The 24,227-nt window shown below is 39.7% G+C and overlaps 1 protein-coding gene across 1 annotated transcript in view; it reads left to right on the top strand.

Annotated features, from left to right (window-relative positions):
* Window positions 1–22,033, top strand: part of BLOC1S5 (biogenesis of lysosomal organelles complex 1 subunit 5) — a 109,491-nt gene extending 87,458 nt beyond the window's left edge. The window contains exons 5-6 of the mRNA XM_058285203.2: window positions 17,579–17,721; window positions 18,687–22,033. Coding sequence (XP_058141186.1) covers window positions 17,579–17,707 — 129 coding nt within the window. The 3' untranslated portion in view covers window positions 17,708–17,721; window positions 18,687–22,033. The remainder of the gene's footprint in view (window positions 1–17,578; window positions 17,722–18,686) is intronic.
* The last annotated feature ends 2,194 nt before the right edge of the window (window positions 22,034–24,227 follow it).

Below are 24,227 nucleotides of genomic sequence, written 5' to 3'. Positions count from 1 at the left end.
ATTATGAATGTCAAAAAAGAGAAATATAAAAAGAACAGAAATTATAGGAATACTGATGATAGGCAAAGGCAAAGCAAAAATGCTTAAAAGTAATTAAAGAGGAAAAAAACCATTATCCTCAAAGGACCAGTAGTAAGACTATAACAGTTAACTTCTTTATACAAATAATGTATAACTGAAAAGTGCAATAGTTAAAGTTCAGAATTATATCCCTAGCAAAAATAGCCTTCAAAAATAATGTGAAATAAAGACATTTCCAGACAAACAATAGAGCAAATTCCTCACAAAAGATCTGAAATACAGGAAACACTGAAGGATCTTCTTCAGACAAAAGAAAAATAATCCCAGTTGTTCAGAGATATAGAAAGAAATGAAGACTAATGAAATAGAGTAAATACATAAATAAATTCAAATGAATGTGTGTTTTTAAAAAATTAAAATGATATTAATGCTGTCATTTGGGGTTTAAAAATACATAAAGACTTTTAAAAATCTCAACAACAATCAGGAGTGATATAAATGAAATTAAAGTAGCCTAAAGCCCCTCACATTTAGAGATTCAAGTATTAATTTATATAAGCTTTTCTTAAAAATATTTTTTATTTATTTCTCTCCCCTTCCCTGCCCTTTCCCTCCCTTCCCCCCCCCCCCCCCCAGTTGTCTGCTCTCTGTGTCCACTCACTGTGTGTTTTCTGTGTCCACTTATATTCTTGCCAGCGGCACCAGGAATCTGTGTCTCCTTTTGTTGCATCGTCTTGCTGCATCAGCTCTCCGTGTGTGCGGTGCCACTCCTGGGCAGGCTGCACTTTTTTCATGCTGGACGACTCTCCTTATGTGGTGCACTCCTTGCGTGTGGGGCTCCCCTACATGGGGGTCACCCTTGTGTGGCATGGCACTCCTTGTGCGCATCAGCACTGTGCGTGGGCTAGCTCATCACATGGGTCAGGAGACCCTGGGTTTGAACCCTGGACCTTCCATGTGGTAGGTGGATGTCTATCAGTTGAGCCAAAACCACTTCCATATATTAGCTTTTGCTCATTTAACAATGCGTATTATAAACTCTGCTACTTAAGAGAATAAAGATTGAAACTTACAAATTAATGGGAAAATTATTTTAAAATATTGAGTCAATTTAAAATAAGGTAGGAAAGAAGAGGGAAAATGAACCCAGAACAGGCAAGACAAGCATAAAGCTAAAAGGAAGATTGTAGATTTAAATCGAAGTATATAAGAATGACATTAAAGGCATAGGGACTAATAAAATATAATCAATATAAATATTTTGAGTAATATTTATATTATTTATATAAATATTGATAGCTGGATTTTTTTAAAAGTAGGCTTTTATAACAGGCATTTAAAATAAAAGAACACAGAAAAGAGAAAGTAAGTGGATATATTGTACAAACACCAAAAGAAACCTAGTATAACTAACAGAGAACAGTGATACAGGAGATGTTCCTAGAGATAGAGGATTCTTCATAATGATAAAATATTTAATTCACCAGAAAGTATAAGAATTCTACATTTGCCAAAAATAACAGCTTCAAAATATATGATGCAAAAGTTGATAGAACTAAAAGTAAGAGAATCTGTCACAAATTCTTCAATAAGTGACATAAGAATTTAAAAACCAGTAAAGCTATGGTAAATTGGAACAAGACAATTAGCAACCTTGATCAAACCAACATACATAGAACAGTGTACCTAGTGTTACACAATGTACAGAATACATCTCCTTAAGTACAAAGGAATATTTATAAAAATTTATAAAAATTGACCACATGCTGAGCCATAAAACAAGTGTCAACAAATTTTAAAGTATTTTAAAGGATTTAAAAGACCATATAAACTGTGTTCTGACTACATTCATCAAAAATGAATAACAAAAATATTACTAGAATAACTATTATACCTCTAAATAAGTCATGGGCCAAAGAAATCATAATAGAAATTAGAAAATACCTTAAAAACTGAAAATTAATTAAAGTATGACATTGAAATCTTGGGGATTCAACTAAAGACCCACTTAGAGGAAAATTTATAGTTTTGAATTTTATTGGAGACAATGCTGAAAATCAAATTCCTAAGTACTCATCTGTGTAAGTTGGAGAGAAACAGCAAGTTAAACTTAAAGAAAGTAGAAGCAATGAATAAATAGATTAAGGGAATTAATAAAATAGAAAATAAATATAAAGGGCATAGAAAGCCAAAAATTGTTCACTCATGACAATCTTACCCAAACTGATTTATAGATTCAGTGCAATACCAATCAAAATCCCAACAGCTTACTTTACAGAATTAGAAAAGACAATTACCAAATTCATTTGGAAGGGAAAGTGCACCCAAATAGCCAAAATCAGTCTAAAAAAAGAAGAGTGACATGGGAGGACTATCATTGCCTGACCTTGAAATATATTACAAAGCTGCAGTGGTCAACACAGCGTGGTGGGAAATGGATGTGGCTCTGCCTACCATATGGGAGGACTCAGGTTTGATCCCTAGGGCCTCCCGGTGAAAAGGAAGAAAGGATTGCAGAAATAGTCCATGTGTAAATAGACAATGATTAATGAACATGGTGATATTACAGAGCAGTGAGAAGAGTAGTCTTTTCAGCAATTGGTTTTGGATAAATTGGATATCTATATAGAAAAAATATATATAATTGCCCGTCTCTGTTTCATGCAAAAATTAATTCCATGTGGACTATAGACTTAATATGAAAGGTAAAATAATAAAGCTTCTAGAACAGGGGTTATGTACCAGGGGTCTGTGAGCTTGACTTGAAATTCCAGAAAACATTATTCTTGTGGGGACATGTTGGTGCAGGTGTGATATGTTTATTAAATAAATATACAGTATAGTGTGGACTTAGTAAGGGGTCCATGGTTTTCACCTGACTGGCAAAGGGGTCCGTGGAACAAAAGAGGTTAGGAACCCCTGTTCTAAAAGATAACTTAGGAGTGTATGCCATGAGCTTTGAAAAGAAGATAGTCTTACCCAAGACACCAAAAGCTTTAACCATAAATAAGAAGATTGATAATTTGATCTTCCTTAAAATTTGGAAATGTTTGTTATCAAACAGTACCCCTAAGACAGTGAAAAGGCAGGCCACATGGTGGGAAAACATATTTATAACTTGTGTAACTAACAAAGGGTATGTAGCCAAACAAATTAATGAGAAAAACTCATATAGCCCAATAGAAAAGATGTTCAACATAATCGGACAGGCAACACATAAAAGAGCATATCCAACAGCCAATAAATATATGAAAGTGTACTCAGTATCATTAGTCATGGGGAAATACAGGTTAAAACCACAATGCAGGGAGGCGGACTTGGCCCAGTGGTTAGGGCGTCCGTCTACCACATGGGAGGTCCGCGGTTCAAACCCCGGGCCTCCTTGACCCGTGTGGAGCTGGCCCACATGCAGTGCTGATGCGCGCAAGGAGTGCCGTGCTACACAGCGGTGTCCCCCGCGTAGGGGTGTCCCCATGTAGGGGAGCCCCACGCGCAAGGAGTGCTTCCCATAAGGAGAGCCGCCCAGCGCGAAACAAAGTGCAGCCTGCCCAGGAATGGCGCCACGCACACGGAGAGCTGACACAACAAAATGACGCAACAAAAAGAAACAGATTCCCGTGCCACTGACAACAACAGAAGAGGACAAAGAAGAACACACAGCAGATAGACACACAGAACAGACAACTGGGGGGGGGGGGGAAGGGAAGAGAAATAAAATAAGTAAATCTTAAAAAAAAAAACAAAAAAAAACACCACAATGTAGTACTAACACACAGAGGCACATCAGAATGTCTATAAGTAATAAGATGGACAATTCCAAGTGTTTGTCAAGATATGAAGCAATGGAAATTTGTAGCATGCAGGTGGGAGTATAAACTGCACAACATTTGGGGAAAAGTTTGGCATTATCTACTAAAGCTGAATGTAGACATCTACCCAAAGACCTAGCAAGTGCACTCACAACAGAAATGTGTGCCCATGTGTACCAGAGGACACAAGCAAAAATCTTTATAAGAACATAGTTTTAAGAGCCCCCAAATGGAAACAACCCAACTATCCATCAGCTATAGAATGGATAGTGTTATAGTCATATAGTGGAATACTATACAGCCAAGAAAACAAACTAACTCAGCTACTCACAGGCGTGAAACTAAATATAAAATATACATTACATGGCTCCATTTATGTAAAGTTCAAAACAGTGAAAATTGGTGTCTTCCCTATAGACTGTGAAGGAACCACCACTCTGCCAACACTTTGGTTTCAGACTTCTGGCCTCCAGAATGATAGAGAACACATTTGTGTTCATACAAGCCACCTGGTTTGGGGTACTTTGCCATGGCAGCCACAGGAAACCAAGGCAAGAGCTGTCACACCTGTGCTGTCCCCTTTGCCCAGCACAACAGCTGAGACGCCATCAGTGCTTAACGGCTGTTTTCTGGAATCAAACAAAAGCCCAGGTGGCAAGTGGCACTAATGGCATGGCTGTGGCATCAGGAGACCTCACCTGTAGCTCCGTTAGGGTGTGGATGAACGACGGGGACTGTTCAACTTACCCAAGCAAAGGCACCTTTTCTCAAAAAACAAAGAGAACTATTAATACAAAGACCAGGACCAACCCGGGCTTTTCTGGAGGAAGCTGAGAGGTAGGGCCGGCCTCTGACTGCGGGATGGTGCTGAGTCACCCTCCAAGGTCCCGCCGCTCCTGTGACCCCCCTCCTAGGCAGCCTTCCCAGGACTGTACGCAGAGCTCCGCTCTTGCCCTTTCGAGATCAGGGAGGAAAGGCCAATCTGGGCCTGCAGCCGGCACCCTCGCCCTGCCTCTCCCCAGGAACCCGCCCTGTGCCGTCATCTGCCCCGCGTTTCTGCTCTCAGCTCACCCGGGCCCCCTGGGCTCCTGCTAAGTCACCGAAGCCCGGGATGTGGCCCACGTGTGGGCATCTCAGAAACCCCTGCTGCATCCCGCTGGGTTTCCTGTGGGGGTCCCACATGCTCTTGCTCTGCTCTCTTTCTGCTTCAGACCCAGAACCTTCCCTAGAGCAAGGTCTCAGACGACGTCCCCTTGCGGAGCAAGCCTGCACTTTTAATCTCACTGCAGGCATTTCCGAGGCCAGTCAGGGTGGTGTCCCTGATGTGACAGGGGCAAGTTGAGACAGCAAACGCGCTGGCAGACCGGGGACTTCCTCCAACGTGGAGTCTGATGAAAAGGAAGACGAATGATGAAGACATAAATTTGCAGCTAGAGGAAACAGTACCCCCAGCACCAAAAAATACTTTCCATGCTATGTAAGTAATACATAAACATTACAGCCGATCAACATTTGATAAACGATTAACTTCCCCGTGGCTCTGCGAGGAAGGCTGCGGGGTGAGATAAAGCAGGTTGCACTGCGGAGGACAAACATCCTGGCATCCAATAAACTTCAAAATATTTCTCTTTTTGTGTTCAAGACCGGCCGCTATTTCCTCTGCGGCTCTTGTTTATTGCCCCGCTGACTCATCCAGGGTCCAGCGCCTTGTCCGCGCACCCGCGAGATGGACTTGCACATCTGCCAAGCGGAGTCGGGGCGGGAGATAACACCCAGTGACAACAATAGTCTTCCTCAGTCTCTTGGCCCCGAACCCTTTTGGCAGAGCAGACTGAGAGTAACTTCTCCTCGGTGCTCTGGAAGGCTCAGAAGTCCAGGAAGCCCAGAGCGGTGGTTTGCCAGACAGAGATAAGGATAAGGGGCAGGATGCGACCCAGAGCCAGGCGGCTCTGCGAGTCAGGGTTCCACCTGGCAGCAGAGGAAAGGAACAGGGGATGAGGCAGCCAGTTATCACGCGGCTGCCTGGTGTCCCATCTCCCCTGGCCACGCAGTGGAAAGCTCTGCAGGTGGTCAGAAGGATTTAATTCATCCCTGGGTTACGTATATTGCACACATGTGGTGTTTGGTTTTTCTTTTTAATTAAAGCAAGCAATGCATCTTGAAGAGAGAATTTGTTCATCTTCATTTTCACATTTTCCCCTTGGGAGAAAAACCACCACATGCCTGGGTGACTAGGTGAAGGTTTGCTTGTCATGTAAACCATCCCCTCAATGGTTGCTACATCCTTGATTCTCAAACCTTCGGTTGAGGAGAGCTGCATGATGGGACCTGCTTCTCTTGGGCTTCCCAGAACATCTGAAACCTTTGGCAGTTACTGTTGCAAATCTGTGATGAAAATTCCCTTTATGGTCTCACAGAACTTTTTAGAGAAATATTTAAAAGAGTAATGCAGGGAAGCAGCTGTGGCTCACTCACTTGGGCTCCCATCTACCCTGGGTTCGCGTCCCGGGGCCTCCTTGTGAAGGCAGGCTCACCTACACTCTGCAGAGAACTGCCCAGCCTGCAAGTGCTGTGAAGAGCCAACTCAGCAAGGTGATGCAACAAAAAAGGGAGATGAGCAAAAGACAGAAGAGCATGCAGCAAATGGACACAGAGAGCAGACAGCAAGCAAGCTGCAAGGGGGGAGGGGAAATAAAATAAATACACAGAAGAATGCACAGTGAATGGACACAGAGAGCAGACACCAAGCAAAAAAGCCACGGCGGGGGGAGGGGGGGTGAGAGGCGGGAAAGAGTAATGCAGGAATGATTGTTTTAGTAATAACTGCCAGACTATACTGTAGATCACCTAAAATATAAGTGCTGTACTAATCCTGTGCAGCATGTTAGTTTTAGTAATGGTTATTAATTTGGGAGCAGATGGAAATAAATAATCTGAGTTCTGCTGCATCATTTTTCAGGGTCTCAGAACTTATTCTTCAACAAAGACTCAAAGTGAAGATTAGTTAATAGAATTTTGGTACATAATTAGTATTTACATAGTGATTTAAGATTCCAACATGGAAGACCCATTATCATTGTTGACCCATTTATTTACACTGCACGTAAATATACTCTTTCTCTACTTATATCCTGACAGCTATAAAATTATGGGCTTTATCTCTGGAAGCATTTATTAGGCATTTATTGTAGTACTGAGGTAGGTCACCTAAAATAGGAGATAATTTTCTTCCCTGCGGATTTCTTCATATGTGAATAGGTTTGTTTTTATACATTGACCATCTGAATCCCTTGAAGAGATTAGAGTGGGAGTCTTGCCTCAGTGAAAGCCATGCTTAGGTGAAGCTCAGCTATAGACCGATTAGGCTCGGGCAATGACCACATGATTTCGCTGTAGCATTTTTGTCAGTAGTCTCTTGTTTCATGCATTGGGCAGTTCACGAATTTCCTATAGATCATACAAAGAAATTTGAATGTCTGAAAGGCATAAAATTGACTTACCTATTCTGAAGGGATTTTAATGCTCAGAGAGCAAGTATATGGATTTTGTGCCTACTACCTCCCTTGGGCCCCAGCCATCCAGAGGGCAGATAGAAAATGATATTGTCATCCAGAAGCCATAAAGTAGCAGGGGGCTGCTTTCAAGGGGTCCCCTTGTTGCTTTGGCAACCTTGGAGAAGGCTCTGTTTCAATTCTCTGCCACCAACCTCTGTGTGAAATGTTCTCTGTGTCTTCTAGAACCTTTGACAGTATCCACTTTTTGTCCCCTATTCCCATGTCCATTAAGCAAACAACATATCACTTTGATGAGAGTCTTATTTACTATATATGACAAAACCGGTTTCTGCCAGTATATAATACAGTAATGGGTGGTTAGTAAAGCATTCTCTCCCAGATTGTACTTTGTGTGGAAAATAAGTATTTCTTGCTTTTCAGAATGCTTCCTATGGAATGAAATAGGCCCTTGTCCTATCTCAGACACTTTACCCCAATCTGGGCATTTTATTATAAGTTTGGTTATGCTGTGAGACAGTAATATTTTGGGACAGAAAATGGTTTAAGAAAAAAGTGTTTATCGTCAACATATTTAGGGCAAATCATCTGAAAGATAAAGGAAAGCAAAGACGATCTTAATTCCTACTTTATTACCATAGGTCCTCAAATCTAGGATGACTTTATTATTTTTTCACATGTTATTTCTGAACTGATGTGGTAATTTTCTACATTTAATCTGGTAGTGTTACTTTCCTTCCCCCCACAAAAAGTCTATTACTCATCTTACAGATCAGTGGCATCTTTAAGTTAAGGAAATAAAGAAGTCAAGAATTAAGGAGAGACGTCATTTTCCTAAATTTCGTCAGAGCCAGCAATTTCACATGTTTAAGTTTTTTCTCTTCACTTAGGCTGGTTCATTAAGTGTCACGTAGGAGATTGGTCATCCTCCTTGACGTTTCTTGGATAAAATGAAGCATAATCATTACTCATTATGGCATTCAGAATTCCTTAAAATCAGCTGATGACTCAGAGTAGTAAGAAACAAAATGTGAAATTCAATTATCTTTCCATTTGGAGCTGGGCCTCTTAACATCTAAAAACTCCAAAATCTAAAAACCCTAGCAACTTTGAGTAATGCCTGTGTGCTCACTACAGTCAATGCGGATAATCCAGATTTTGCATGTCCCTCACTTGTGTCTCTAGCTCTTACCTTTCCCATGAGCTCCCGGCTGCCTGTGCCCCTGAGCAGACTGCCACTAGATACCTTGCAAAACAGGTTTTTGGATTTAAACCTGGGGCAGGGTGGGGATGGAAGGGAGACCCGGAGGTGATTGCAGTTGGCAAACAAACTTATCTCCATTTCCTTTTTCTTTCCTTTCCTTTGCTCTTCTAGTTCTCTGCGTCCCACAAAGCAAGATGTCCTGACCCATGTCTGTAGTGTATCTGTTCATCATTCACTCATTCATTCATTCCTCTTGAGTACCTCCTCCAGACCGGACGTGGCGCTAGCGGCAGGACGGAGCCGTGTTTAAGGAAACACGGCCCTACCCTGTGCGAGAGCCCAGGCTCCTGGCAGTGACAAGAGATTAATAAGTAAATACACAAGGTAATTTAAGATTATGAGGCCTGCTTTTAAAACATGCTCCAGGTCTGTCCCCAAATAAAGGGGGCTGGGGAAGAGAAAATTCTAGGGTTATACTGTTGGGAGGCCAGGAGTCAGTAATGCATGAGGAAATGGAGTTTGGAGACTCAGGGCCACACAGGACTGTTTGATTTTAACACTTGATGTTAGAGATGTTCTAGCTCAAAATTAGAGAAGGTGGGCCCAGCGCTGTCCAGCTGGAGTTGGGTTCCTCATCGGGGAAGGCCTGTGCTCTGAGCAAGCCCTGTCATCCTTTCCTGGATGTTCAGCATGATAAAACCACACGGGCACGTCCCCGCATGCCCCAGGCTTTCTCAGGGTCCCTGAAAAGGGTCCCCGGGAGCCTATGTTGGTCTCCTGCTCAAGCGAGAGCCCGTGAAGGAGCCTCTCAGCGGCTGCTCCTTCGTGGCTCAATCTCATCCTCTCTCCCCCTGCCTCCCCTCCTCTCTCCCTCTCCCTCCGTAAATAAACCTGCCTTCTGTTTATCTAGGGTGGTGAGCGGGTCTCTGTTTTCGGGGCACACAAGGCCGCAGTCAGCCCTCGGCCCTCCGGTTCAGGAGCCCGGAAGGGCCGAGCACCTCTGGGACGGACACCGCAGGGACAGCGAAATGGGAAGAATGTCTGGGGCGGGAGCGCCCGGCGGGTCTGAGGCCTGCCCCTAGGCCGGCAGCCCTGGATGACTGAGTGCCTTATTACCTCGTCCTGCAGGGCCAAGTCGCTTTTGGACAGAGACCAAACACGGGACGTTTCAACGCCCAAGGTGACTTTTTCGGACTATCTTATAAGGAGCGATTTTTTAAGGGTTTCCAGCCAGATGATATCCTGGCTTCGAGACACACTCCTGTTGTATTCCTTAATTGTAGCTCATTCGAAAGAGAAGTGCATCCGTTTCCAGGCATCTGCTTCGATGCACCCCAGGTTTCATCGAAATTACCTTGTCACCGATTCTGAAACCCTTCGTGGGCACCCTTGTCTCGAGACGGTCTGAAAATGCTTTTCTGGTTTCCTGTTCTGCTCCCTCGAAGCCCCTCACCATCAGGAACCAGCCAGACTATGCCGGGGCCTGACGAGAACATCTCCCACCATCTCACTCTTCACTCAGAGAAGTGGGAGTGGACAAAACAGAGATTAAGAGAGCCTCCTCACTGGAGTCTCCAAGGGGTGAGCTGGGCTCCTTCTCAGGCGTCTCCCTCTCCAGCCCCTGCTCACCCGATGGCTGTACTCCGTAGGAAGCACCAGAGGAAGTCAGAAAGTCAACAGAAGCAGTGACTCCAAACCTGAACACTGCCCTAGCTCTGTGGCAGCCTATCTTGTGAAGACTTCTTTACAGATTTCCCTGGAACAGCCTGCTCACGGCTAATTCAAAGCTGTCTCTAGAGAGCACAGGACCTTCTAGAGAGATAAGTACGATCAGCATTAGAAGTAGAAGTGAGCAGCCAGCGGTTCCCGAGATCTTTCTGTCGACAGGCCTTAGCCACGAGGAGAACCCCGAGGCTCTGGGCTCCATTAGTTCCTAAACTCTCCTTTCCAGTACTGGACAGCTCTGGCCATCAGACATTCTTACTTTAACTGAGGGGGAACCCAGGAAGACTTCGGCAGCCTTCTTGCTCCCACATGTGGCAAAGGACTTCGGTGGGCGAAGTAACTTATGCTTTATGACCTGGTAACTATAAGCTCCTACCCCAAGTAAATACCCTTTATAAAAGCCAACAGATTTCTGATATTTTGCACCCCTTTGGCTAATAGACCCTGGGAAGGGTAGGGCATAAGACTGTAATGCCCTTGGGAAGCCTGCCTTCCTAGACAGAACCTATCTGAATTTTCAATGATGATATATACATACACACACATCTGTACATACATATATATATACACCTTATATAATAACTGTTAAATAATCACATGGATTTCTCATTTAATTTAAATCAGACTTGCAAGGTAGCTGAGGAAGCGGAGGCTTTAGCAAGTTTATCTAGCTTGCCCACACTCCCACAGCTAGCGTGATGGGCTCATTCTCGTAGGAGCCCTCTTTCCTAGGTCCCACATGGCAGTGATTATAAATATTGTTGATTTACCAATAATCAGAGCCTACCTATCTTCCAATTCTCCCCCTCTTGGTTGGTCATCTGAATAATTTTAAGCAGATGCTCAAAATGATTTTAAAAGGCAGGTCTCTGGATAAAAACGCAAGGATTTGGCTCTATTAGTGTATGAGCTTAATTTTTTCATTCTTGTGCCCTTAATATCTATACTGTAATTATAGTAAACACATCAAAATTATGTAAATGTCTTTCCTACTTGATGTGCTGTAGCAAAATGACTGCTTTTTGTGTTTTCTGAAATATAATTTACATGTATACTTAACATTTGGATGACTTGGTAAATGTGTAAATCCATGTAACACTGCCCTAATCAAGGTACAGAATATTTTCCTTAATCCAGAACATTGCCTTGTGCCCCTTTGCAATTAGTCTATTTCCCCAGCCAAAGGCAACCAGTAATCTGATATTTATCATTAGATCTGATTGCTGTTACTAGAACCTCACATAGATAGAATCATACTTACATAAAAGTAAATTTTTTAAAAATCTGGCTTCTTTCACTCAACCTAATGTGTTTGAGAGTAGCCTATGTAGTTTATGTATATGTGATTAGTAAATTCCTTTTTATTGTTGAGTGCATTTTAATGTGTGAATATATTTATCTGTTTGCCCACTGACAGTTGTTTGAGTTGTTTCCACATTTTGGATACTATGAATAATGCTGTTATAAATATTCATGTACAGTGTGTTTTCATTTTCTCTTTTATGAAATCAAGGAGGGGAACGGATGTAGCTCAGTGGTTGTGTGTCCGCTTTCCATGTACAATGTCCCGGGTTCAATCTCCAGTACCACCTAAAAAATAAAGGAAGTGGAAAAAAAAAATCTAGGAACCGATTTGCCAGCTGATTTGTTAAATGTATGCTTAACTTTGTGAGAAGCTACCAAACTCTTTTCCCACCAGCAGTGTATGAGAGTTTCAGTTGCCCCACATCTTTGTTAACACTTGCTACTGGCAATCTTTTTAGTTTTAGCCTTTCTAGTGGGTGGGTAGTGGGATCTCTTTGTGGTTGTAATATGCATTTCTTCGAAGATTACTGATGTGGTGAATATTTTTTATGTTATTTTTGGTCATTTTGGAGAAATTTTAGTTTCTAAGCCATTTTTATTTGTCTAATTGTTAGGTATTAAGAGTTCTTCATATATTCTAGGTATAAGTCCTTTGTGTGATATATTTATTACAAAAATGTCTTCTGGTTTGCAGCTTGCCTTTTTATTTTCTTAAGAATATATTATTTTGTTTATATTTTAAAAGTTTTATTTAATGATTATCTTTATTTCCAGTTCTTTTTCACTACAACTTTATTGAAGTATAAATTACATAAAATAAATTTATATTTTATATTTCTTTAATTTTAAATTTTAATTTACAGTGTACAATTTGATGAATTTTGATATGTGTACACCATTGAAACCATCTTCACAATCAAGATACTGACCGTTTCCATCATCCCTTAAAAGAACAGTTTCTTTTGAAAAACAAAAGTGTTTAATTCTGATGAAGTTCAATTTATTATTTTTTTTTCTTTTACAGTGAGTGATTTTTATATTCTTTTTAGGAAATCTATAAAAATCTTTGCCAAAGATTGTAAAAATTTTCTCCAATGTTTTCCTCTAGAAATTTTGTATTTTAAGTTGTTCATTTATGTCAAAGAATCTTTTTTTAAGATTTATTTATTTATTTCTCCCCTCCCCCTCCCCTGTTGTTTTTGTGCTTGCTGTCTGATCTCTGTGTACATTCGCTGTGTGTTCTGTGTCTGCTTGCCTTCTCTTTAGGAAGCACTGGGAACTGATCCTGGAACCTTCCAGAGTGGGAGAGAGCTGCTCAATCTCTTGCATCACCTCAGCTCCCTGGTCTGTTGCGTCTCTTACTGTCTCCTCTGCATCCTTTTTGTTGCATCATCTTGCTGTTCCAGCTTTCCATGGAGGCTGGCACTCCTGCGCAGGCCAGCACTGCACGTGGGCCAGCTCTCCACTTGGGACAGCTTGCCACACGGGACAGCTTGTCTTCACCAGGAGGCCTTGGGAATTGAACTCTGGACATCCTATATGGTAGATGGGAGCCCAATCACTTGAACCACATCCCCTTCCCTGAAGAATCATCTTAAATTAATTTTTGTGAATAGAGAGGTAGAATTTAAAGTTCATTTTCTTCCAGTATGAACATCCAGTTGTTCAGACACCATTGGTTGAAAATGCTATCTTTCCCCCATTGAACTACTTTGTCAATAATCAGTTGACCATATATGTGTTGATATATTCCTGGGTTCTCTTTTCTGTTCCATTGATCTGCATGTCTATCTTTACCGCAACACTATACTGCCTAAGTTTATGTAGTTTTATAGAAAGTCTTTGTTTTTTTTTTTACAAAATTATTTTGCCTCTTCTAAGTTTCTTTAATTTCTATGTAACTTTTTGAATTAGCTTTTTGAGTTTTACAATAAGAAGTCTGCTGGTATTTTGTTTTGGACTGGGTTGACTTTATAGATCAATTTGGGGGAAGAACTGACATCTTAATATTCCATGAATTTGGCATATCTCTGTCACCTATATTATTTAAATTTCATTTTGTGTCTTGTAGTAGTTTGTCTTCATTTGCCAGAGCTGCTGTGACAAATACCACCAGTGGGTTGGCTTCAACAAGAAGTTATTGGCTCATTGGCTCACGAAGTCCAGGGTCTTGGCACTGGCAAGGTCATGCTTTCTCCCAGAGTCAGTAGCATCCTGGTGATGGCAGTCCTCTGGCACATGGCTTACTCCTCTTTGGCTACTCCTTCTGGCTCCTGCTGGTTTCTGGCTTCTCTTTAATCCAGACATGCAGATTAAGGCCCCCCCTGATTCAGTTTGACCTCACATAAATAGGATCTTATAATAACCTATTAAAAAATGAGCCCCCACTTTCACTGTAAGTACATTTTCAAATGGTCCCACTTTCAAATGGGTTCACACCCACAGGAACACAGATTAAGGTTAAAAACATGTCTTTTGTTGGGTTACTTGATTCAATCTACCACAGTAGTGCTTTGTGGATTTCAGTGTATAGAGCTTGCGTATCTTTAATTCAACTTATTCCTAAATATTTTATGTTTTTGATGCTATTTTAAATGGTATTGTTTAAAAATTCACTTTCTAATTGCTGCTGCTATGTAGAAAGACAGTTCATTTTTGTATATTGACCTTGTGTCCTATGACCTTGCTAAATTTAATAAGTCTAGTAATTTTTAAAAATTTAGATTGTTTAATGAGGATAAACACATCATCTACAAGTAGAGATTGTTTTAATTCTTTCTTTCCAATCCTTATTCTTTTTTTTTTTTTTTTCCTTATTCCATTGGCAAGGACCTCCTATTAAATATTGAAAGTGGTCAAAGTGGACATCCTTGCTTAGTTACTGATCTTTGGGGAAAATGTTCAATATTTTACCACAAAGTGTAATACTCACATTGATGTCCTTTATGAAAATCAGGATGTTCCCTTCAACTCCTAGTTTGCTGAATGTTATTTTAAAAATCATTAATAGGAGTTGATTTTTGTAAATTCTTTTTCTGCATCTCTTAAGATCATATGATTTTTCTCCTTCTGCTAATGTGTTGAATTGCATTGATTGATTTTTTTTTTAATGTCAGACAAATGCTGCATCCCTAGGGAAAATCTCACTTAGTCATGAAGTATTACCCTTTTTATATATTGCTGGATTTTATTTGTTAGCATTTTGTTAAGGATTTTTACACCTATGTTTATGAGATATTGTGTCTTATAATTTTTTTTTTCAAACCTGTAATTTTTTATGTTGCAATCTCTTTGTCAGATTATGGTGTCAGTGTTATACTGGCTTCATTAAATAAATAGAGAAGCTTTCCTTCTCTTCTATTTTATGCAAGAGTTTGTGTGTTATTTATTCTCCCTAGTGAAACATCTAAGTCTAGAGTTGTCTTTATGGGATGGTTTTTAAAAAATGAGTTATCAGTATTCAGTTTTTAGATTATTTAAATTTCTTTCTTCTTGAGCCAGTTTTGATAAGTTTTATTGTTCAGGAACTTTAATAGCATAAAGGTATAATAATATTAATATTTTCCCATCTATAATGATATCTTTTCTGTCATTCCTGATAGTGACAATTTGTGTTTTGTTTTTTCCTTTGGTAAGCTTGCTAGAATTTTTATCAATTTATCAAGCTCTGCTGTTAGGCTCATCAGTTTTATTACTATTTCCAAAGAAACAGCTTTTTGTTTTTGTTAATTTTATCTACAATTTTTTCGTTTGTTGTTTAAGTAATTTCTGCTCTTACCTTTATTTCCTTCTAATTTGCATTCAATTATCTTTCTTTGACTTGCATATTAAGGAGGAAACAATATAAAACTATAAGGTGTACTGTAACTACTGCTTTTTCTCTGTCTCAAAATTTGATGTGTTATGCTTTATTTATTATTATATGAAGTATTTTTTAATTTCCATTTTGATTTCTTCTTTAACTAGTTGGCTATTTAGAAGCATTTTGTTTATTTTCCAGATTTGGGAGAATTTCCTTGATATCTTGTTATTTAATTTAATTTTATTGTTAGAGAATATGGGTTAATGTCAGTAGGTTAAATGTTTTATAAATATCAATTAGGTCAAGCTGGTTGATAGTGTTGCTCAGACCTCCTGTATCTTTACTGATATTTGGTCTAATTGTTCTATCAATCGCTGAAAGAGGAGTGTCAGAATCTCGGACTATGGTTGTGATTTTGTCTGTTTTTCCCTTTGGTTCTGCAAGGTTCTTCTTTGTGTATTTTGAAGCTCTATTGTTAGGTGTGTCTCCATTTAGGGGTATGTCTTCTTAGTGAATTATATCATTTATCATTATGTATGTCTTTCTTTACTGCTGGTATTATCCCCTTGCCTAAAGTTTAATGTCTGGGTTTTAACAACTTATTTGAGTTATTCCAATACCACGCAATTCGCCCATTTAAAATTAAGTCAGTGGTTTTTAGTATATTCAGAGATATGTACAGTACCGCAATCAATTTTGCATTCTCATCACCTCAAAAAGAAGCCCTGGAGACTTTATTTATCATACCCTATTCTCTGCTTTGTTTTTAAGAAACATTCCAGCTTTCCTAGGCTTACCGTTTATATTGGCACATCTTTTCCCATTCTTTCACTTTTAACATGTCTGCCCTTATATTTACAGAGATCTCTAATGACTGCTTTTTTTTTGTTTGCTATGGGTCACATTTTCCTGTTTCTTTACATGTCTGGTAATCTTTTATTGTATATTGCTTTGTATATGATATGTCTTAGAAATGATATTTATTATTTTTCTAGGAAAAGTATTGATTTTTGCCCTAGCAGGCATTCAGTTTCTGATTGATCATCTTGCACTTACGTAGGGCTGGCTTTATGCTTTGTTGTAGTGGATCTGTGGAAAAGTCAAGGTGGTTCTCAGGCCCCTCTAACTTGGTGGGCCTCAACCTCTAAACTCTTGTCTCCCCTGTAAATATTATCCAGTCTTGGTTTTAAACTTCTGCTAGGTGTGGTAGTTTGAGGCTTTTGGGCTCCAGAAAAAATCTTGTCCTTAGAGCTAATCCTGTGATTGTGAACCTCTTGTAGATATGACCTTTGATTAGATTATTTCAGTAGGGCGTGGCCCAGGGTGGATCTTAATCCTCTTGCTGAACTCCTTAATAAGCAGAATGAATATGGAGAGAGAGAGAGAGAGAAAAGCCACAGAAACTGAGAGAGAAACCCCTGGAAGCTGAAAGAGGAAGCCACGGAAACCTGGCAGCTGGAAGTGATGAGGTGTGGAGGAGAAGCAAGATGCTACGTTTGCCTCTCCATTTCACAGAGGAGTCCAGGATCGCGGGCACGTGATCTTCAGGGAGAACACATCACTCAATGCCTTGATTTGGACATTTTCACAGCCTCAGAACTGTCAGCTTGCAGGTTAATAAATCCCCACTGTAAAAGCCATCCCATTTCTGGTGTATTGCCTTGGCAGGCTGTAGCAAATTAAAACACTAGAGTAGGTCTAGAATAGATCTTCCTCTAGAGAAGCCATTCTAAACCAGAATTCTACAAGAAAATTAGGCGCTTGTGTTCTAAGGTATCCATCGTACATAAAGAATTAGCATCTCTCCTTTATATCTAGACTTGTACTTGCTACATACTCAAATCTTTTTCTGTAGGGCTTAATACTTTCTCAAAACCTTGTTCAGGGAGGCTGCTCTAGGGCATGGTCCTTACTGAGATGTAGTTTTTGTAGCATCTCATTTAGTTTTCAGTTATAGAATCACAAGGGATCTTCACTCTGGCCGGTTAAAACTCCAGAGTCTCCCAAGCTACTCCACTTCCAGTGTTAACTGTTCCACTCTCAAGTCCACGACAGCTCCTCTCAGGTGAGCCTTGTAACCATGTATGTGTGCAGCCCAACTTTTGGCCAAGAATCTGCAGGGAACCCTCACACAGACGTTTGCCTGCCCCTCACGTACACCCTGAGCAATTCCCTCTTTTTGTGTGTCCTGCCTCCCTAGATTCCAGCCACTTCACCAACCCTGCACCCTCATGCCTCTTCGGCTCAGAAGCGCTGCCAAACTCTATTTGGGCTCCGCCCCCTGTACCGTGGTTGGAAAATTGCCTCTGGGAAAGAGCCAGGTTGCTGAAAGAACAGAACCACGTGAGTTTGCCTTTGTCAGGGATCACAGTCTTGCTCTACCTGATGTCCAGTGCCTGACAGTCATTGCTTCCTATATTTTGTCCAGTTTTATAATTGTTGACAGTGGATAGCCTGCTCTGATACCAGTTAACTCTATTGAGGCCACAAGGAGGAGTCACCTTTTGTGTTTTTAAAACAAAAACTCATTTGTGAGGATGCCCAAACGCCTCTACATAGAATATGTGGATTTTCACGATCTGGCTGGTCTACCCCGTGTATCCCACAGGGATTGACACTCCTCCAAGCGCTTTATGCTGCAGGCAAACTACCCAACTTACTCTCTTGCCTACCCCTACCCAGAAACGAGAGATTTTGGGTCCTTGGCATATACTGTACTTTTTGCCTCTACTGTCCTCTCCACCTTCTCCTGGCTAACTCGTGCTCCTTCAGAACTCATTTATACAATGCTTCTCTAGCAGCCAGATTCCTAAGACTGGATCATGCACCCGTCTTTTTTGCTCTCTGTGCTTATTCTTATCAGAAGACTTGGCATTGCATATTATAATGGCTCATTATTTTTCTGCCTCCTCCACTTGTGGGCAGCAAACTGTTTCATATTTGTCTCTAAATGAATAAACACCTAGAAGGTGCTTGTCACCGAGAGGGCCCTTAATAAATATTTGCGGAATGACTAATATCCTTCCATTGATTGGAACTTAGAGCATATTTTTAAGTGTTTTTCTGTTTAAAATAGCTAGCTTTATTAGTGCTTCTCAGTGAGCCAGAACTACTGCTTGCTGCGCTCTCTGTCCTTCGAGCCTAACTTCTGCCCCTCAGCCTCAGTGGGTCTTCAGGGAGGGAGGCAATATGGGGAATGGGTCTCCCAGAGGCCAGGCTCAGCAGAGCCTGGAGGGAGGCGTTTTTTGACTGTACACTTTCATATTCTGATTCATGATCTTGGGACTGATTTTCCTTTCCCCTGGCAGGTCGCCTGGGAATTTGGCTGTAGTGATACTTCTCCAGGGCTGCTGGTTCACCGGAAGCCAAGGCAGTCCCCAAGTGCACCTTCCATTGCTCCAGGCAGTCCGCAGAGACAGGTTTTCCTTGCTAGGGAATCCACATGTGACATTTGAACGTAGGTTGTCATTTTCTGGGTCTCGCTCTGTTTGCGTGTTGTTTTCATGTACCTTAATTCATCCTTGCTCTTCCATCTGACGGGATATGATTTCTTTCTTGGGTAAACTGCTTTCTCATTTATACGAGCATTCTACAAAGATTGAAAAACCTTATGAGTTAGAATGGCTCTAAATATGACGTTCTGAAATATAGACTCTGAGATCAAGACTAAACCTCTCTTAGCACTGCACGTTGCTCTCTGGGACACAAATGCCCTATTGGATAAAGTACCTGCTTGCTGAGAGCGCTTGATGCTCTAGAGCCCAGAGTTCTATCTTTATGCCTTGTAAGCAATTTAAACCCCTGCAGACCTGCTTCTAAGGACCATGAGAACAGCAAAAGAAAACCGTGCCTTCTTTTGTACCTTTCAACCACCAAGTTAATGCTGGTGAAAACACCATTTGGGAAAGGAACCATGACTGATGCTAATAATTGGAACTAAACTTCATGGAACTTGAAGTTAAATCCATTAGCAATTGACTGATCAGTCTCTCCCCCCTGCTTTCTATCTTTTTCTATATTCTGGAAGAGTTAAGGTACTATAGTTGTTGTTTCTTTCTTTATGGGTTGGATAAAAATCACCAATAGAAAGACCAGATTCTGTTGAGAGGATACTTTGGTAATTGTCTAAATTTTTCCTAGATATTTCGTTTATTCCTAATTTCATCAACTTTGTTCACCTTTTTTTTTTTCTCCAGGAAATGTTTTCTGTTTCAATGAGTTTGTTGAATATATAAGCATGTGGTTATATGGAGATACCTCTTCTATTCCAAGTGAATATTCTGATGATTATTAGAAATTGACAAAAGATAAACCATCATTTATAAGAGTTTTTAATGTATTATTTGGACCAGAAACCCAAAAATCTCCAAATCTGGGCTAGGCACAGCCACCCCTCTTTCCTGAAAGGTCTCTGAGGGAAATATATGAACAGGGAACGATAGCAAAGCATAAAAAAGGAAAGCAAAGTATCATTTCATTAGTGTCTGGGACTTTAACTCAGCCCTGCAAATGTTGAAGGAGCAGGTAGAGCTCGAGCTGGACCCCATGGCAAGGTACGTAGGAATGGGTAGAAGCAGAACATCTCTCATCTTTCCACTCTACTGATCCACATAGTCACTGATCCAGAAAAAAATAAGATAGAAGGCAGAGCATTTCCCCTGTGACTGAAATCGAGCTAACCTTGGCTGCCTGCCCCAGGACTTTTCTGGAAGGCTAATACCTTCCAGCCCGACTGCCAGAATGGAGAAAAGACAAAGAGGAGGAAAAAAAGTTGCCCCCCACTTCCTGACATGCCATAGAAAGTAGGGGTGTGTCTATTGGAATGGGGCAAAGGGGCGATGAAGGGATGAACAAGTAATAAAAAATCTGGAGAAATAAAAATTTTCTATATCCTAAATTGTGCATTTCAGTTTAACGTTTTCAATTATTATGTTATTATTATACATTCTAATAGTTGAATTTTAATGTTTACATTATTGGGAAAGAACAATGGCTGCTCATCCCTGTCGTCTCCCAGCCCTTGGTTTGTTCCTGAGGCACACATTTGCCATACGAAATGGCTCACTTTGCAAATAAGTTGAGAAGGAGTCAATCTCTTGGGAGCACATCATTTTTCTCTAACACCTTCTTCTCTGCTTATATGCTTTATTTTGTCTGGTTCAAATATAATTTGTCTGTAGATGTTACTGTACAAGATTTAGGTCTCTTCCTTGTGAATTTCTGAGGTGACAAAATTGACAGTCTGCTCTTTATTCATTTTCACAAGACCTGACAAATTGCCAGATAGGATTTTATGGCATAAATGTAATAATAAATATCAATTTGTTAACATTGTAATTACTAGTACAACATAAAATTCTACAATCTAATCTTTATTGTTATAGCTTATATTATTTTAACTTCTATAAAATGAGTTGACAAAAATAGAATTAATGTTTTTCCTAAAGTTACCTAGCTAATGCACTCCCTCTTTTACAATTGTATCAATTGTCAATCTTGTTCCTTATTTATTTAACTATTTGAAAGTTCTTTTGTCCTTGTACATAAACTAATAGTTTTCACAGATATTAATTACAACATTTTATTGTTGCATAGCAAATGTATATTTATATTTTCACTACTGATAAAAGTTCAACCTATAAAGCATATTGGGAGTTTCAATTTATTAACGACACATTGGACTGGTGTGCCTTAATGTAAGCTGACGTTATGCTAATTTGAAATTTTGATCAGTTAAGCATTAATTCCCTATTCCTCACCCCCACCCCTGCCCAGATAATCTAATTTCTGACTCTATGAATTTGCATATTCTAATTATTAATATTTCATATAAGTGAGATCATACAATATTTGTCTTTCTGTATCTGGCTTATTTCACTCAACATGATGTCTTCAAGATTCATTCCAGTTATGTACATATATCAGAACTTCATTCCTTTTTATTGCTAACAATATTAGATTGTATGTATATACCATAAAATCAGCTGACTATAGATAGATGGATTTGTTTCTGGACTCTCAATTCTATTCCATGGACGCATATGTCTATTCTTATGGCATTAACCACTCTCTTAATTACTGTAACTTTGTAGTAAGTTTTAAAATCAGAAAGTATGAATCCTTCAACTTTGTTCTTTTTCTGGATTTTTTTTTTTTTTTTTGGTGAAGTGCAGGTCAACTTTAGAATCAGCTTCTCAGTTTCTACAAAGAAGGGATTCTGATAGGGATTGCACTGAATCTGTAGATCAATTTAGGGAGTATTACCATCTTAATAATATACACTTTTCCAACCCTTGAACATGGGCTATATTTCCATTTATTTAGGTCATTTTAATTTTTTTCAACAATGCTATGTAATTTTCAGGGTACAAGTATTGCACTTCCTTGGTTTAATTTACTCCTAAAGATTTCATTCTTTTTGATCGTATAATGAAAGGAATTATTTTCTCAATTTCATTTTCAGGTTGTTCATTGCTAGTGTATAGAAATACAGTTGATTTTTGTATTCATGCCACCTTGATGAGTTTGTTTATCTCAAATTGTTTGTGTGTGTCACACTATGTAAGGTTTTTCTATGTACACTATTATGTCATTTACACAGAGATAGTTTTATTTCTTTTCTTTTTTAATAAAGATTTATTTATTTATCACTTCTCATTGTTTGTGCTCACTGTCTGCTCTCTGTGTCTGTTCATTGTGTGCTCTCTGTAGTCTGCTTGTCTTCTTTTAGGAGGCACCAAGAACTGAACCTAGGACCTCCCATGTGGGAGGGAGGCACCCAATCGCTTGGGCCACTTCTGCTCACTGCTTGTTGTGTCTCTTGTTGCATCACCTTGTTGCATCAGCTCTTTGCATCAGCTTGCTGTCTTGCTCGTTTTCTTCAGGAGGCACTGGAAATCGAACCCTGGACCTCCCATATGGGAGGTGGGCACCCAGCTGCTTGAGCCATATCCACTCCCCTAGTTTTACTTCTTAGTTACCAATATGGATGCTTTTTATTTCACTTTCTCACCCAGTTTCCTGGCTAGAACTTCCATTATAATGTTGAATAGAAGGGGCAAGTGTGGACCTTTTTGTCTTGTTCTTGATCTCAGGGGGAAATTTTGTAACTTTTCACTATTGACAATTATGTTAGCTGTGGAATTTCCATATATGCTCTTAATCAGGTCTAGGAAGTTCCCTTATATTCTAATTTTACTGAGTGTTTTTATAATGAAATAGTATTAGATATTATAAAATGCTTTTTCTACATCTATAGATATAATCATGCTTTTGTCCTTTATTGTATTACTATAGTATATTATATATATTCTAAAGATTTTTTATTTATTTCTCTTGCCTCCCTGCCCCCCCAATTGTCTGCTCTCTGTGTCCATTCACTGTGTGTTCTTCTGTGTCTGCTTGTATTCTTGTCAGTGGCACTGGGAATCTGTGTCTCTTTTTGTTGTGTCATCTTGCTGCATCAGCTCTCTGTGTGTGTGGCGCCACTCTTGGACAGGCTGCACTTTTTTCATGCTGAGCTGCTCTCCTTACGGGGTACACTCCTTGCGTGTGGGGCTCCCCTACACTGGGGACAACCCTGCATGGCATGGCTCTCCTTGAATGCATGAGCACTGCGCTTGGGCCAGCGCCTCACGGGTCAGGAGGCCCTGGGTTTGAACCTTGGACCTCCCATATGGTAGGTGGACGCTCTGTCAGTTGAGCCAAATCCACTTCCCTTATCATTCTTTTTATAGCTGTACAGTTAGTAGTATTGTCCCCTCTTTCATTCCTGAATTTAGCAGCTTTAATCTTCTTCTTTTTTCTCTTGATCAGCCTGGCTAATTGTTTGTTGGTTTTGTTGATCTTTACAAAGAACCAAATTTTGTTTTCATTGATTTTCCCTATTATTTTTTCTGTTCTCTACTACATTAATTTTTGCTGTCATTTTCATTATTTCCTTCCTTCTGCCTGCTTTGGATTATTTCATACTTACATTTTTCAGTGTCTTTAAGGTGGAAGGTTAGGTTATTAATTTGAGATCTCTTTATTAATGTAGTCACTTACAGTATTAACTTCCCTCTAAGCACCATTTTAGTGGCATTCTGTAAGTTTTGGTTTATTGCTTCAGTATCTTCACTCATAAAAGTATTTCCTAATTTTCCTTGCGATTTCCTCTTTTGCTCATGAGTTATTTAGGAGTACCTTGCTTTATGTCCACATATTTGTAAATTTCTGAAATTTCCTTCTTATTGCTTTATAATTTCATTTTGTTGTGGTCAGAAACATTACGTTGATTTCAATCCATTTAAATTTATTGAGATTTGTTTTGTCACCTAATATGAGGTCTAGGCTAGAGAATGTTCCATGTGCAATTGTGAAGAGTGTATATTCTGCTCTTGGTGGGTAGAGTCTTGTTTAGATGTGTGTTAGGTCTAGTTGGTTTGTAGTGATTTTCAAATATTCTCTTTCCTTGTCCACATTTTGTCTAGTTGTTTTATCCATCATTGAAAGTGGAGTATTGATGTCTCCAATGATTATTGTTGGAATAGTCATTTCTCCTTTCAATTCTTGTCAGTTATTGCATCATATATTTTGTGCCTCTGTTGTTATAAAAATGCATGCATTTTTATAATCACTGAATCTTCTTGATGCATTGAGTTTTTAATCTTTATAAAATGTCCTTTTCCATCTCTTGTAACTATTTTTGTCTTAACATTTATTTGTATAGTATTAATATTGCAACCTTACTTTCTTTGGTTTACTATTTTCCTGGTATATATTTTTCATCTATTTCCTTTCAACCAATTTTTATCTTTAAATCAAAAGTGTGCCTTTTGTAGGCAGCATATAATTGGATCATGGTTTTT

The sequence above is a fragment of the Dasypus novemcinctus genome, chromosome 22 (assembly GCF_030445035.2).
Source record: "Dasypus novemcinctus isolate mDasNov1 chromosome 22, mDasNov1.1.hap2, whole genome shotgun sequence".
In the NCBI taxonomy this organism is placed as follows: Eukaryota; Metazoa; Chordata; class Mammalia; order Cingulata; family Dasypodidae; genus Dasypus; species Dasypus novemcinctus.
This window is presented reverse-complemented; position numbering and strand designations above follow the sequence as displayed.